This window comes from Physella acuta, unplaced genomic scaffold, assembly GCF_028476545.2.
Source record: "Physella acuta isolate Inbredline_101_S28 unplaced genomic scaffold, ASM2847654v3 ptg000522l, whole genome shotgun sequence".
Classification (NCBI taxonomy): domain Eukaryota; kingdom Metazoa; phylum Mollusca; class Gastropoda; family Physidae; genus Physella; species Physella acuta.
In genome coordinates this window covers 130,054-146,910 of record NW_026732041.1, presented here as the reverse complement: position 1 = coordinate 146,910, position 16,857 = coordinate 130,054, and the positions used below count along the sequence as shown (strand labels likewise).

The 16,857-nt window shown below is 39.1% G+C and overlaps 1 protein-coding gene across 11 annotated transcripts in view; it reads right to left on the bottom strand.

The window, feature by feature from the left end:
- The window catches only part of LOC131945075 (tensin-1), a 163,170-nt gene that overhangs the window by 38,161 nt on the left and 108,152 nt on the right, over positions 1-16,857 (bottom strand). For all 11 annotated transcript variants that reach the window (XM_059306047.1, XM_059306054.1, XM_059306051.1 and 8 more), the window contains 6 exons: positions 15,233-15,330; positions 14,470-14,520; positions 14,094-14,281; positions 13,253-13,336; positions 12,414-12,587; positions 11,649-11,851 (listed from right to left, as the gene is read on the bottom strand). In XM_059306047.1, coding sequence (XP_059162030.1) covers positions 11,649-11,851; positions 12,414-12,587; positions 13,253-13,336; positions 14,094-14,281; positions 14,470-14,520; positions 15,233-15,330 — 798 coding nt within the window. The remainder of the gene's footprint in view (positions 1-11,648; positions 11,852-12,413; positions 12,588-13,252; positions 13,337-14,093; positions 14,282-14,469; positions 14,521-15,232; positions 15,331-16,857) is intronic.

The following is a 16,857-nucleotide window of genomic DNA, read 5'->3' as shown; positions in this document are numbered from 1 at the left end:
CGGGTTTGTTGGTTGGGTGGTTGGGTTTGTTGATGTAATAAATCATATCGTGTTGTCGGGTTTGGTTGGAACTAGAACCATGTTGAGATTTCAAGAATGATTGCACTGATGTATACCTTGCATTAAAGTGCTTGCATTATCAAGGAAAGAGTGCCAAAGTGCCTACTGCGTGAACCCTACACTGGTTAAGTGAACCCTACACTGGTTAAGTGAACCCTACACTGGTTAAGTGAACCCTACACTGGTTAAGTGAACCCTACACTGGTTAAGTGAACCCTACACTAAGTGAACCATGCACTGCACTTATGAATTGGAATTCGAACCTCATTCAAATAAAAACCGAGACATCACGTTGTAACAAAATCGATAACAGATTGCATATAACATCCAAAAACTATAAACATATCACGGGCTCCACACGGGAGCCATTGAAATAAAAGCTTGACTCGGTTTTAAATACGAAACCAAAGCTGGCAACATGAGGCAAACAAAATGGACGCTCATGACGTCATTTGTTTACATCGCACACCAAAACTGGTTGGTTAAATGCCAAAGGGATTTCGGGTGCATAAATTCTTATAAACACTGCTGGGTTTTTAAAAAAAAAGGTTTTAGAAGCAAAAGCGAAGACATTCTTTAAAAGATGAAGAAACGTTGCTTAGCAAAGGTTTCCTGTTGAAGTGTAGAAAATACAATTATACAATTATGCTAAAACAAACCTGGTAAAATAAACACGTTGAAAACGATTAAGGCAGGAAGTCGTTTAATTAATACTTTCCAATCAACAACGCGTTTATTATTTTAAACTGTTGGTGAAATATATAACCTTTGGCATAACTTGTGGGATCGCTTGTTAAAATTTGTTATTTTGGTAGCCTTAATGGTGGGGGTGGGAGATGTGTTATCGATTTAGGGGCGTGGTCTAAATCTAATAAAACGCCCCGCGAGAAGGTCATACAGAAATACCGAGGGGTTTACGACGATATCGATCTTGACTGATTTAGGCGATTTGTGTGTATCGATGGGGCTAAATCGGATACCAAAATACATGACTGGCTTGGTGTAAAAAGGTGTGTGGAAAAAAAAGGGGGGGGGGGGGGGCTGTTGGAATGGTACTCTCCCTAAATCATTTTAAACACTAATTAATTAATTATCCGCATGATTGAGCGCACACGGTAGCTTAACGTAAACAAGAAAGGGTACTGTAAAGCTTAATGGCAGGACAATACTAAATGGTGGTACCATTTTAAATGGTAGCCTACTGCAATTTTAAATGATAGAATACTACAGTTACAAACAATTCTAAATGGTAGCTTATTGCACTTCTAAATGCTGGCCCGCTATAGTTCTAAATGGCACGACACTATTAAGTTCTACACATCTAAATACTAGCTTCCTACAGCTCTAAATAGTAGCCTACTGTTATTCTAAAGTATACCACACAATATTGAAAGTTACAGCAGTTCAGATTATGGCACCACACAACACTCTACATTGTGCTACAATTATGAATGGCACCGCAATACTATATATACAAGCACATTAAGTATCGCATATAGGGTGGCACAAATGGCTTCTAGCGGATAGAATATTCACAGGCCAGGATGCACTTAACACAGCATCTACCTACAAGTCTATAAATATATTTAGGTCGGAAAGCCGGGCGCCCAGGTGTGCTTTACCTATAGTCAGAAGTAGGACGCACCAGTCCAACCATTTAAAGTTACACCGCAAGACAAATATTAAAACTGTAGCAGGGTTAGGTTTGAAAACAAGTCTCAAATTTTAGTAATTTAAAAGAATGTGATCTTCTCAAGTGAAGAGGTGACAAAAGTATAACAGATGATACGGTTAGATACATTGCACTCGTGAGATGCGATAGTTAAAGGAATGTTCTCATTGTTTAAAGACTTTGGTATACTCAAATACTAACACCAATAGGCAATAATAAACACCAATAGGCAATAATACATACTGGAATCCCCAGGGAAAAAGGAGGGTGGGCCGGCCAAGGAAGACATGGAGAAGAACGATTGAAGAAGTGGCGAAAACAGCTAGGCTCACATGGGCACAGATTAGGGGAGCAGCCCAAAACCGAGTCTGCTGGAGATGTGTGGTTGCAGCCCTTTGCTCCCCAGGGGCCACAAAGGAATGATGATGATGATGACATACCAAATAGGCAATAATACATACCAAACAGGGAATAAATAGTAAAAGCCAATTGGCAATAGTAAACACAAATAGACAAAAATAAACACCAATAGTTAATAATAAATACCAATAGGCAAAAGCAAATACCAATATGCAATAATCAACAACAATAGGCAAATTTAACGCCCACGTAGTGTTGGGAACTCTTCCATCCGATTAGTTTAGGTACCACCAGCAACAATGCCGAGTAGACAAATCCACCGACGCTGTTAATAAAGACATCGCTACCACCTTCGATAAGACGGCAACTCTAAAGCAAGTTGATTCAACGGTTCTAAGTGAACTCGGAATCCAAGCCTCAACTAACGACTTCATTCAAACACAAACTAAAACACACTTAAAACAGACATAATTCATTTAAAAAAATGTAAAAAAAATAATTCCAGACCACCTACCTTTCTACCAGCTGTATTATAATCCTCATCAAAACGAATGCATTCACAATAACCTTAAAAAACAACAACCCTTTTTTTAACGAAACAAAACCTCTACGAGAAAGAAAAATCCAAGACCAGAGCCGACTCGAGTTCTGTCCCTCCACACGGAGTTATGGCCCCGGAAAATATAATCTTGGTAGACGAAAAAAAAAATCTTACAAGAAGGTAAGGCACGAATCTACAGCACACCGCTGTGATGTGAGAGGTGAAGGGGAGAGGGGGGGTGGTACCGGAAGAAACAGGGAGTGAGTAGGCCTAGCAGAAGGTGAGCGGAAAGCAGGAACACAGGGGCCAGACTTAATTGAAGATAAAACCAATTTCCTTATCCGCTAAAAACAACACAAAAATATAGCTTGAAGTTTATCCAAAGGAATGAAATTCACTTTCCTAATAAAGAAATAGTAAATTTTTAATAATGAAAGAAAAATAATCCACTCTATGATACAGAAAATGAGTTTATTATATTATGACCGTTAAAACCCGGTATCGGAAAAAAATATTGAAGTAATCGATTACGTGACTGGGCACTCGATACTACTGTGGAGACAACTGCATGGAGTATCCGAATTCAGGAACTAACTACAAGTATCACGTACCCACATCGAGATGAAGACCAGAAAGAAGAAAAAAAAGGGGAGGTAATGAGGAGCACATTGGCACCAGGGGGTGGGGAGGGGGGAATCAACTACCTGCATTCCAGAGCCACGACTCAGTTCTCTGTGTAAACAGGTGCTCACTCTTGAAGACGGCAGGCAGCAGAGGTGGGGTGGATGGGGTAGACTGTGGGGGTGGATGGGGTAGATCGAAGGGGTGGGGGGATACTGTGGGGGTGGGTGAAGGTAGGCTAACGTCAGGAAACTTCAGTACACAAAAAAAACCGAAGCTGTAAGTTGTTTAGACCATTTGCCTAGCTCTGCCGTCTTACTCTGAGGTACATTCCAAGTCGAAGTAAAAAAGTTAGTTACAACGTATTCAGTGTTTCAAACAATTGCCTATAGATGAGGTCAACTACACCACAGTTTATACATTTTGGAGTGGTTTTAAAATACTAAGATATTTATTTTTGTTTTTATCAATACAGGAGACACTTTAGGGTGTTAATTTATCTATTTTCTTTGCAACACAAAAAAATAAATAATATAAAAAAAAAGAACCAAACAAAATAAATTTAAAAAAAACAAAAAAACACCGAAGTTTTTAATGAACGGTAGCATTTCTCAAAATGCATTATATGTATGAAAAATATTTCTATAAAGCAAGTAAAAATATGTATTATCGTAGGTTGTATTCAACCCACCTTTAATAATTCTACACTCAAAACTTAAACCGTTCAATTAGTACTGCGATTGTATGGAAGAATTACACACATAATTTACCAAACAATTAAATCAGGTGCTAACGAGGCCTAATTACAGTTATCAAATGTATTGATTGAGATTTGAAAATTAACGGAAATACATATTTCAAAAACCAAATTAACAAACTCTGGTTAAAACAATCTTGCCAGGATTATAATTCATCGAATTTGAAGTCAAAATTTATAATTAAAAATTACCAATAGGTAAAAAAATTCAACATCCATAACAAGTGTATAATCACAACGAATTCTGATTTAATTAGTGTAGTCAATATCTTTTTTAACCCTTATACGTCCGTAAATTAAACTATACCTTGTTAAACCTAAACCGACATGATATCCATGATTTGGGGAGCAGCTACAAACACATCCACCGAACAATTCAACGAATGTTTCACATTTTTTCCTAGGCGCTGATCGCTATTATTGGGTGTTATTAACCTGACCTAGAGCGGGCTAAATATAGACCCCGTCCCCCCTTGATGGTGCGTGTGTTTGCTTAAACTGGTGTGGTCGAGTTGTACCGGTAGTGTGTGGGGAGTGTGAGGAATACAATCGGTGTTGTATTAGTGGGGGTGATTTGTGTGCGGGTGGATGAATATTCCGTATGTGTTGGGGGTGTGTGTATGTGTGTGTGTTGAGAAATTGAGATGTGTATGTGTCATTTGAGTGAGAATGGGTATCGAATGCATGTATCGTGTGTTTGTAAGTGGAATTTGTGTATGGGGATATTTTGGTGAGTGAATGAGCTTTGGACACACATCTGTGTGAGAAATGTGTGGCGTATAGGTTGTGAGGTGTGCCTCAGGATTAAATGTGATATCAAAACTGTTGGGGGATGAACGAGAAATTTATTTAGGATAGGGGTTGTGACAGAAAGAGCGAGATGGTTGTAAAGATAATGTAAGTGTGTGTGTGTGTGATAATTAGAAGCATGTGTAGCACAGTGAATTGTGTATGTGTGGGGTACTAAAACATCTCTGTAACATAGTGAGGTGTGGGGGTGAAGAGGTACTGGGATCATGAAGGTGTGCTAGAAGGTGCTAGAACACTGAAATTGTGATGTGGCAATATGGCCTGCTAACAACACAAACCGTAGGGTGCTTATACCCGAACTGAGGGGTGCTAAGACACTAAAGAGGTATTAACACAATAAAGTGGTGCAAGGACTCTGAAAGAATGCTGGGATATTAAGGTGGGGGGGGGGGGAGTAGCAATCTGTATTTCATCGTGTAAGACGAGTCAAACAGTAATCACAACAGGTGGGTGTAGTTTTCAACTTTAATTATTAAAGAAAAATCCACGTCGATGTTTACAATAGAAACTTAGAAACGACACACCATTCTAAACTTAGAAACGGCACACCATTTTGCAACCTTTTCAGAGAAAACTTTCTCTTTAAACAAAAACAGTAAGTCAGTAAAAAAAAAAATACAACTCAAATTTAACATTTGCATCGCCACGCATTGTACATCTGAGTTTTGGAAACAAAAATAAAATAAAATTGCCCAAATGTTTACCATATTGGTAGTGTTTACTTTCCTGTATGTGCTAATGTTTTCTGCTTCTACTCTGTAACTAAAGTATGCACAGCACATGTTTGTTTAAAAAAGAAACTCTTATAATTATTTAATGTTAGGCCGAGAGTTTCATCTCTTCAAAGGATAACTAATGCACAGTATGGAGGCGGAGAGAGGGTGGGGAGTGGATTTAAGAAGGTTAAAGCTGGAATACACATTTTCACCTATATCAGCGGTTTTAACCATATGGAGAACGTACCCTTTAGGTAGGTTTGGCATCAAAGTTTCCAGCCACTTTATAATTGTTTCTGATTTAAAAAATATATCTCAGATCTCGCATTGATATGCATGAAAGTTGTATTACTTGTTGAAGCTTCATTAAAATCAATGCTTAGATCGTTTCCACACTCTTTTCTTAGAATCTTGAACGTTACGCCGTGGAAAGAAACAAAAGTATTAGAGGCTAAGTCCTGTCCCACGGTCATGCAAGTATCTTAAGCAATAATAATTTCACTATTTGCAAAAGCAAAGGCTTGTCTCATTGACTAAGACAATTTTAAATGGTAATGGCTGAAATTACTCGATTGTTGATTGGTCAGTAGTTAATTGGTCAGTAGTTGATTGGTCAGTAGTTGATTGGTCAGTAGTTGATTGGTCAGTAGTTGATTGGTCAGTAGTTGATTGGTCAGTAGTTGATTGGTCAGTAGTTGATTGGTCAGTAGTTGATTGGTCAGTAGTTGATTGGTCAGTTGTTGATTGGTCAGTAGTTGATTGGTCAGTAGTTGATTGGTCAGTAGTTGATTGGTCAGTAGTTGATTGGTCAGTAGTTGATTGGTCAGTAGTTGATTGGTCAGTAGTTGATTGGTCAGTAATTGATTGTTCAGTAGTTGATTGGTCAGTAATTGATTGGTCAGTAGTTGATTGGTCAGTAGTTGATTGGTCAGTAGTTGATTGGTCAGTAGTTGATTGGTCAGTAGTTGATTGGTCAGTCTAGTGATGTCAAAGAATCATAGACGAGAGTCTGAGGATAGTTCTAGAAAATTCCACAGCCGTGTCACGCAGTTTGAGGTTCAAATCCGAGTTAAAATCCAACTTGTTAAAAGTCCACCTCGACCACCCCACTCCCATATGTCGCCATATAAAGGGCGTAAATTAAGGATATCATTGGGCATATAAAAAACAAAACAAAAACAACTTGATCTATCATCAGCCCCAGATGTATTCGAACTCGTTGAAAAAAAAAGCCCTACTAGAGAGTAAAACGCGTAATCTCTAACTAGTCAACCAAAACAGTCGATTCGGCAAAAAACTATTTTACCACTTTTTTTTAAACCAACGCTCGTCTGACTGACATAGGTAGGAGGGGTGGGGGGCAAGGGTTGAGGATGGTGGGAGGGGGTGGGGGTCCAGAGGTGGTGTTGATGTGTCTGAACAAACAAATTGGCCCAGCGACGTGTGTCGCACGTCATCACACGTCATCACACGTCACCAATACCCGAGAGCGTTAGACTGAAGGTGAGGATAAAAATAGATCGGTAACTCAGACCACGTGACAAGTACGTCACGTGGTTTTAGGGAGGGGGGGGGAGGTCCCGATGCACATTTGTTATCCACTCATAGGATACAAGGGCACCTTTAGATATCCCTGTAGTCTTTCACTTTAGTCCTCAATAAAAGGAAAAAAAAAACATGAAAAAACAACAACCCCATCTCCGTAGACAATCACACATTTCACAATAGACCACTTGACACACAACAACGCATTACGATAAAAAAGACATTTTTCATAGGCCTGATGCCCATTATCAACATACATTATTTCTCTACAGACATAGTCATTTATCACCGGATATGAAGTCATTTTTCAAGTTCAGAAGACATTCATATACAGATATACTCTAGTAAGTTAACAAACGTACCCTTCGGAGGGCAGAAGAAGTAGAGCTGACAGTAATCCAAGTGTAACACCCAGTCTTAATACAATAATCGTTGTTGATGCTAGGTACTCGAGAAATCTGAATATGCCTCAAAGCCATGAATCAGTTGTATAAACGACACATAAAGTTTAAACACTAAGAGTGTCCTTACATCAACTCTATCGACCGACCACCCCCACTCCTTATTGCTTAATGAGAAACCTAATGAAGTCAATTGTCAAAGATGATTAACTTAAAAAAAAATGAATTAAAAAAAATAAAAACAACTAATGAACAAAATAAATCCGGTCTTAGATAATTTTGAGAGCATAGGTTTAAGACGGGGATAGATCTTAAACATGGACCAGTTATAAATAAAAACAAAGCAATGCAATGACACGCAAGACATTTTTTTCACAACTTGTACGGTTTGAGTTAGTGTCGCGTTTAAAGATGTAATGCAGGGTTGTTAACGACGATACAAGCTATCCGAATATGTCTGAGTAATCGCCAAGACAGATTTGTTATTGTGATTTCAGGGTGAGTAACAACAACAACAAAAAAAAGGTTTTGAGAGTTTTGTTTCGGTGCCTGACACGTTCCTTTAGCCAGGTACAGCAGAAAAACCCCGAGAGTAATTTTGTGTATGGGGGGGGGGGGGGGTATAGTGAGCACTGGTTGTTGTTTCACGTGCTGTGATTGTTAGCCTGAGATTCAACCACCTTTACAGCTAGGCACCAGCAAGGGGAACCTACTCGCGTTAACACGTCGGTGTGAGATGTCTACCAAACTACAACAACTTTAGCTGTTGGCATGTTCAGATGTTATACGTTTTCTTAAAACCGCTAGATAAAGACATTTTGTTCCAGGGACTATAAGATGGGTGGTAGTTTTACCTTTACCTCATCCTAGTCATAACATTCACTTGCTAACAAGTACTGATAAATATCCAGTAGGCCTATACTAATTTTTTTTTCGTAACCCAGACTTAGGCCTTATGTTACGTAGTATAGTTTGACTGTAGAAAAGGTTATGTGAATGTTGTAAGGCTTTGATAGGCTCGTATATATTTGTGCGGTTGGTGCTTTCATACGTGTCCTATATTTTCACAACATGGCGCCTGAATACTGCTTGTGCTTGGGTTGTTACATCGGGTTGTCAATGGGTTATTGGGTTGGTGTGGTGATGGGTTGGTGTGGTAATGGGTTAGTGTGTAACTAGGTTGATGTGTTAACTAGTTGATGAGTTACTGGCGTGGTGTGTTCTTGAGTTAATGTGTTAATATCGTAGTGTGTTACTGGGGTGATGTGTTACTGGGGTGGTGTGTTACTGGGGTGGTGTGTTACTAGGGTGGTGTGTTACTGGGGTGATGTGTTACTGGGGTAGTGTGTTACTGGGGTTGTGTGTTCTTGAGTTAATGTGTTAATATCGTAGTGTGTTACTGGGGTGATGTGTTACTGGGGTGGTGTGTTACTGGGGTGGTGTGTTCTTGAGTTAATGTGTTAATATCGTAGTGTGTTACTGGGGTGGTGTGTTAATGGGGTGATGAGTTACTGGGGTGATGTGTTACTGGGGTGGTGTGTTACTAGGGTGGTGTGTTCTTGAGTTAATGTGTTAATATCGTAGTGTGTTACTGGGGTGGTGTGTTACTAGGGTGGTGTGTTACTGGGGTGGTGTGTTACTAGGGTGGTGTGTTACTGGGGTGGTGTGTTACTAGGGTGGTGTGTTACTGGGGTGGTGTGTTACTAGGGTGGTGTGTTACTGGGGTGATGTGTTACTGGGGTGGTATGTTACTAGGGTGGTGTGTTCTTGAGTTAATGTGTTAATATCGTAGTGTGTTACTGGGGTGGTGTGTTACTGGGGTGGTGTGTTACTGGGGTGGTGTGTTACTGGGGTGGTGTGTTATTGGGGTGGTGTGTTACTGGGGTGGTGTGTTACTGGGGTGGTGAATGATATGTATGAACAGCCAGATGCTGGGGAAATGACGATACATGTGTACACAACATGAAAGTAAATTTTGCCTGTTCACTTTCTGTTTTTTGTTAAACGAAACTTGTAAGTTGAGTTAAGTGAAAGTATGCACATTGGCGGCAGACAGAACAATTTTAATTAGATTAGATCACATCCAGTTGAGGCATCCAGTTGAGGAATACTGAAATACTTGTCTTTGGATGTCGACACACATCATAGAAATGTATAGACATAAATTATACGAGTGATGCAGGATTCATATATTATGAAATACGAAAACACGCACAGTTTCAATTAATCTTAACTAAAATCATTATTAACTATGCCGTAGTATTCATCGAATCAGATATTCCAATGCGATTAGTGTCTGCTGTCAATACCTACAGATATGTCAATATTTACATCCGTCGTCCAAATCTCTGCTACAGATAATCTCGCTGAAAAGGGCATTTCCGGTTTCTGCTGGATGAGCAGGCCTATGACGGGAGTTAATTACGTTGTTTAATGAACTTGGACAATTAAGTGCGTCCACCTGTTTACGTCCGGTGTTGTGGGCAGCTTGACAGGGGCGAGTAATTAGATAATGAAGACACCAAGGGCAAGTAACCACCAAGACACCAAGGGCAAGTAACTCTAGACACACAATCGGGCAGTTAACTATCGAGACAAGAAGAGCTAATAACCACTAATACCATTTAGGGCAGGTAACTACCGACGCCAAGGGCATGTAACTAAAAAGACCTCAAGGGAATGTAACTAGCAAGTGAAGACACTAAGGGGCAGGTAACTACCAATACACCTAGAGCAATTAAAAACCAAGACACCAAAGGCAATTAACTACCAAGACACATTGGGCAGGTAACTAGCGAGTGAAGACACTAAGGGGCAGGTAACTACACCTAGAGCAATTAAAAACCAAGACACCAAAGGCAATTAACTACCAAGACACATTGGGCAGGTAACTAGCGAGTGAAGACACTAAGGGGCAGGTAACTACGAAGATACCAAGATTAAAACTTCGTGATTCACGGGCGAAAAATGGAACAGCGGGTGAGATGCGCGCAAACTTATCGTTTAGATTAGCCGTCAGCTCCGCCCCCTCTCCCCCTACCCCCACCCCACACCAGTGTTCAGGTAAGCTGGCTAGAACTATTCTAAAAATAGATACATGTAGCACCAACACACGGAAGCTCGCCATACTGCATCATGGGATATCAAAATAAAAATAGAAAAATGTACAAGTGTATCCGTGAAATGTAATTACACTATGGTGGTAAAATCATAATAGTGGTCATATTAAAATTGATTTTGTCTTATTATTTAATTACGTTTCAACACCCGTGTCAGACTTATAAGCATGTTGGTTCTGTTATTAGTTAAGGCTACTTGACAGCGTTTAAATTGGTCTAATGAGAGAGTTATATGGGGCAAGGAACAGTGTCTTATTGTGGAGGAGATTGTGGTAAGGAATAATATAATCTTGGAGAAGGGTGTCTTATGAATAGGGGTGTCTTAGTGGGGAGGTATGAGGTAATGAAGGGTATATTATGAGGTAGTTATATGCATCAAGGAGGGTGTCTTATGAATAGGGGTGTCTTAGTGGGGAGGTATGTGGTAAGGAGGGGTATCTTATGAGGTAGTTATATTTGTCAAGGAGGGTCTCTTATGAATAGGGGTGTCTTAGGAGTGAGGTATGTCTGGTAAGGAGGCGTGTTTTATGAGGAAGGTGTCTTCTGAGTAGGGGTGTCTTATGTGGGAGGTGTGTAAGGAGCTGTGTCTGATGGGGTGTGTCATACAGTGATCACAAAACATCTCTCACATATTAGACACACAAAATTAAACAAGAGAGCAGGTAGAACAGCTTGGTGCACTGGGCATGTATTGCACCTAAAGCTGCCTGTCTCACAGCTCATGAACATCCCAGATACCGGAAGCTGCAGCTCAATACACCTTGTAAACAAACATAAACCAAATCTTGTAAACAAACACAAACCAAATCTTGTAAACAAACGCTAAACAAATCTTGTAAGCAAACGCTAACCAAATCTTGTAAACAAACATAAACCAAATCATGTAAACAAACACTAAACAAATCTTGTAAGCAAACATAAACCTAATCTTGTAAGCAAACATAAACCTAATCTTGAAAGCAAACGCAAACCTAACCTAGTAAACAAACATAAACCAAATCATGTAAACAAACACAAACCAAATCAACCAGTGGATTCGAACTCACCCAATACAGCATCATCCAGCTCTTGTTTACTGAAGACCACACTGTTGTCAGAGATGGCACAGGTGTGGAACTGGCACTGCCACATGACCTCGCGCTGACCAGACCTGGTCTTCTTGTGGTAGCACTTGATCAGGATGTCCCCACGGAGGGGGATCCCAGGGGAGATGGAGATACAGACCTTCTGCATGTTGTCTGTCACATTGCTGGGGGAGAGAAGAGTTAAGGCCCTTGTTTAGTATTGATACATCACTACACTCCAGAACTTATATTAAGCTATAAATATAAGTAGCCTTATATATTCTAGATAAACATTTTAGCCCTAAGATATAGCCCTTAGAAGTCCCTGAGTCCATCCAGCTCTGATGGGTACCTGACTAACATTAGGGAAAGTAAATGCGGCTAGGCATAATGCTGACCACACTATCCGTTCATACGCTGAGCTCTCTGAAACAGATGAGCTCCATTTCACTTGCCTCATGTAGTGGTACTTTAATGATTTTGAACTAAAATGATGTTTTGCAATGAAGTATGATCATGAGCTTAGCCTGCTTTGGGCATATGCAGGAATGGCTTATGAATGAGTATCATATATCTAAAAAGCAGTTAGTCTTGATCTAAATTCATAATCAGAAAAATCATCGGAAAAGTAAACATGTCACTTGTTTTAGACTTATGTCCCTAATTATTTCTAATTGCCTAACCACCACACCTAATTTAGATAACCGGATCATTTATTATAAAGTAAAAAAAAAATAAGCAGCTTACTAGACCCCTGATGTGAAGATGGGTTGCATCCCTTGATAAACTTTAATGAATGGTCTGCAGCCGCCCTTGGTGTCAAAGTTAGGGACACCATGAATCAGGATGTGATGTAGGTAGAGGGGGTTGCTGTTGATCTTTATGGCTCCGGACAAAAGTCCAGAAAAATAGCGAACATATCTGTGAATAATACATTTAAAAAAAATTAATATCAATAAAACAAAGTTCGAACAACAACAAACTAAATGAAGAAAAACGGATTATTTTTTTAGCACAATTTCCATACTGACAATTGCGATTATTAATTCGTTATTTCTGGATGGATGGATGGATGGATGGATGGATGTGTGTCCGCAGCTTTAAGTCGTATCTCCTCCTCAACGAAGCAATATCGAGGACTAGTTCCAAAAGCAAATATGTTAACAAGTTCCGAGGATGATTGTGGGCCAAAAAAATTCCCGGAATTCCTTCCTGGATTTCCCGGAAAAGCCAAAAAACCTCGGAAAAATGTAGTTTTTGGCCTTGATCTCGGCAACCAGACCACTTAGCGACTTGAAACATTTATCAATCGATTTCTGCCATAATTTAGAACAATATTGCCGAAGAAAGTTTTCAAAAATATCCTTTCGTTCGGTCACAAAAATTTGCTGAATATATGATTTATCTCGATTTAAAATTGTTATGGATAACATAAGGAAATTGTGCTTAAATTGTCACTAGACTTTTTATTAACTTGTTTAATGTAAAGTCTGTGGGAATGAAATTACTAAAGGGGCGTAACCGTGTTAAATAAATCACAAAGAAAATAATCATGGATTGTTTCCCTTGTTTGATATCGTATTTACCTTCTTTGGGAAGGGAGGGGGAGGCCACCTAGTTTGTCGTCATAAAACCTTTTCATCGCGAACCTGTCCAGAGCCTGGTCAGCACTGCGGAGACGAGGGTTAAACGTGGGTTAAACATTGGTTATACACAAGTTAAACATTGGTTAAACTTCAGTGTTAGATAGGTTTGTGTAAGGCTAGAATTGTGTAGAACCAAATGGTGCTGGACACACCATACTGTTGCAGTTAAAAAAACAATTAGACATAACATTTCTATCCTAGTCTTAGTTGAGCCCATTTAGCTCTAAGGAATATCTGGCAGTGAAAAAACATTCAGTCCCGATATGCATCAGATTTGCCCCAATTCCTTCTAAAGCTGTAAATATAAAACCATGTAATCACTACTTCATCGGTTCCTTGTGTGAAAAAGCTATTCCTGATCTAAATATAATTGACCAAGCTGATAGTAACTATAGTATTTAAAGCTGTTGTATGTGCATATAAATATTACTAAGGGTGACATATAATATTCAAAGGTTTAGTATGTGTATGTAATAAGCTGTCAATTGTTCATTTAATGGTAAAAGCTGTAGTATGTTAGTAATATTTAAAGATGTAGCATGTATTTATAATTTTAAAAACTGTTGTGCATGTTTTTAATATTTAAAACTGTAGAATATATGTTTATAATATTTAAAGCTGTAGTGAGTGTTTGTAATATTAAAAGAAAAAGTGTGTGCGTGTAATATTTAACATTGTAACATTTAAGGCTGTACGGAAGTCAACAATTGTATTGCAAACACAACATTATCATTCAACATGAATGACATTATTTATCGACACAGCGACTGTAAGCTCGTACCTGGCGCAGATGTTGCTGTAATGCATGTAAGCAGCTATGACACTGGCAATACGACTGCGGCCACCCTTACAGTGAAGCACCACTACATTTCTCAGATCTGCATTCAACCACGAGTCAATGGCCTTGCATAATGAACAAAGTCTCTCTAGGGGAGGGGCGAGGTGGTCTGGCCATCCGAAGTCCTTGACCTAAGAATAAAAACAACATTATTTAACTGAGGCAAGAATTAAAATTAAAAACGTTAATGTCTGTACAAGATTTATGGCCCTTTGTGAAAAGTTATTTCCCTTTATCACTTGGGGTGTTGTTTCCCTTTAAAAAGGTTGTGATAAATTTTAAAATTTCATGGTCGAGTTAGTGTTCAAGTTTAGGTTACCTGTGGATTTGACTTGGTTAGGTCTTGGCGCTTCTCAGATAGATTTAATATCTGCCAATTAAAGCATCAACGAATTAGTATTTAATTAAACAACTCCATATTTTGTCATTACAATAAATATTTAGTCAGTTTATTCTGAACATAAAATTATTTCTCACAAACGAAAAGCAACAACAAAACAGAATAACAAAAACAACTAGGAAACCAAACTTGATAACACAGACTGTAATTTTGCCACGTCAAGATTAAAACTTTTGTAATTTGTTCAGTGAACTGACCACCAACTTTCTTTTCATAGTTAGATACTTGTCATGGTATCATACATCGACCCTAACATTTGTGATGTAAATTCAAGTGCCAGTGCCATCATTAAACCCTATGTGATGTCATATAAGTCTATTGCTTGTGACGTCATGTAATTTCACTGTTTCTGACGTCATACATGTATATTTTTTTATGATTCATGTAATTCCAGCGATTTGCCTCCATTCATCCCAAGTGTTAGAGACGTCTTTAAACCCTATAGAGTGTAACGTCCTCATACCCTTGTAAAGTCAATTTCAACTCCTGTTTTGTTCACTTAAGACACTCGCAACAATGAATGGACCAGAGCTGCACATTTTAAAGAGGTCTAGAGGTGACATTTTCATTGACAGAACTTTAGGGGTCAAGGTTCAGAGGTCAAATGGTGTGGCCACCGCAAGTTTAAAAAAACCCGACTTTGAAAGCCCCAAAACAAATACAACAGTCCACAAATGTTTACCAAGTAGTTGTCCTGGTGCTTAGTCTTGAGCATGCGCACAACTTCTTTCAGGTTGAACGCATAGGTCGTATCGTGACCTTCAGAGGGGAAGGTCATAGCTGGGAAAAATGAAAAAAAAAAAAAAGAAGTCAAATATATGTGAATATAAAATGTCTACTTTTTTAACGTTTCAAGTAAGAAAAAAATTAAAATAAATTTTTAAAATTAAGATGGTAGGAGTTTTAACAATGATGACCACATGCAGTGATATATAATTAAAGTGAGCATTTGTCCTTCAGGGTTTGGTCATTCTACACCCTTGACCTTTGGATTACTGATCCCCATAAGCCATTCTTAGTGCCAGCGATTAACCAGACATAGCTTGTGGCTTTGCTTTAATCCTGTACAGGTGGGATTGAAGGGGGAAGTTGCCAGAAAAAAATGTGTTTAGACATGCCAACAATGATAAACTTATTTGGTCGCTTCGAGACAATCGTGCTTTTTATTTTTTTTATTTTTTGGGTACTAGAATGTTTTATCGAATACCAGATATTTCTTCAGCAGCGACTAATGTTAAAACGACGTGGTCTTCCGATAGAGCGTACACTTACTGAGTTCAGAACTAAGTTCATTGACTCAATTCCGTATTGCGTGTTTGAGTCTGCTCAGCTCTGATCGGTACTTGGCTAAAGTCGGGAAAGAAAAGGTAGCTTAGCATAGAGGTCAGGGGAACTCTACTTCATCTATTTGATTGACTATTAGTGAAATGGCGAAAACAATTCCTACACTGCAAGCTCTAAGATTAGGTTTAAGGTTAGCCCTAGACTTAATCAGATACGTTGTACAAAACTTAGTCTATGTCTTTTATCGAACTCAAAAGTGAAGAGTGCTTTTCCCCCAATCTACAAACCGCCATAGGATGTGCCAAAAATAGTCTTTTATTTACAATCCAATTTCTTAACTTGTCTAACTGCTGTATTTAAACTTATTTTACCCCGATCGGGGTTTTAAAGCTCATTATGAGATGCATTACTCAGTTTTACACAGTTGAAGTTCAGTAAAGAGACAGTTACTTGACTTTACGAGCTTATTTAACTGTTTTCACCATCAGTTGTAACACCCTCGCAAAAACCGTTCAGGGACTGTGACTGGTGGAAAGTGACTGGGGAGGAGGGGGGGGGGGAGGGGGCGCTGTTTTGCCAATGTAAATAACTGTACAAATGAGGGGTGTAACGTTGATAGTTCGCCCACGGGAGCCGAAATGGGTGGCTACGCCTATGGGTGAGGTGCGGTGTGCATAGCTCCCTTTTTTTCCCTATAAGCTTAAGCTACCACCAGCTTATCCGCCATTGTCAAAGCTTCAACCAGTTCATCGTTGGGGTACAAGTTGCGACATAACCATAACATTTTTTTTAAACTGTTTCTAATTCTGTCTGCAACACAACTTCAGTTGGTAATCCAAAACTCACTTATCTCAGTAGGCTTATGTTGAGGTGGCGAAAAGGTACTTTTGATGGTATCGAAGCGGTTTATCTCCTCTAGTATCGACACCATGGCTACTACCATAGTAACAAACCTAGCCTCAACTAGACATGGACCAGACCCTAACTATGGACATAACTAACCCCGTATACAAACCATGACTT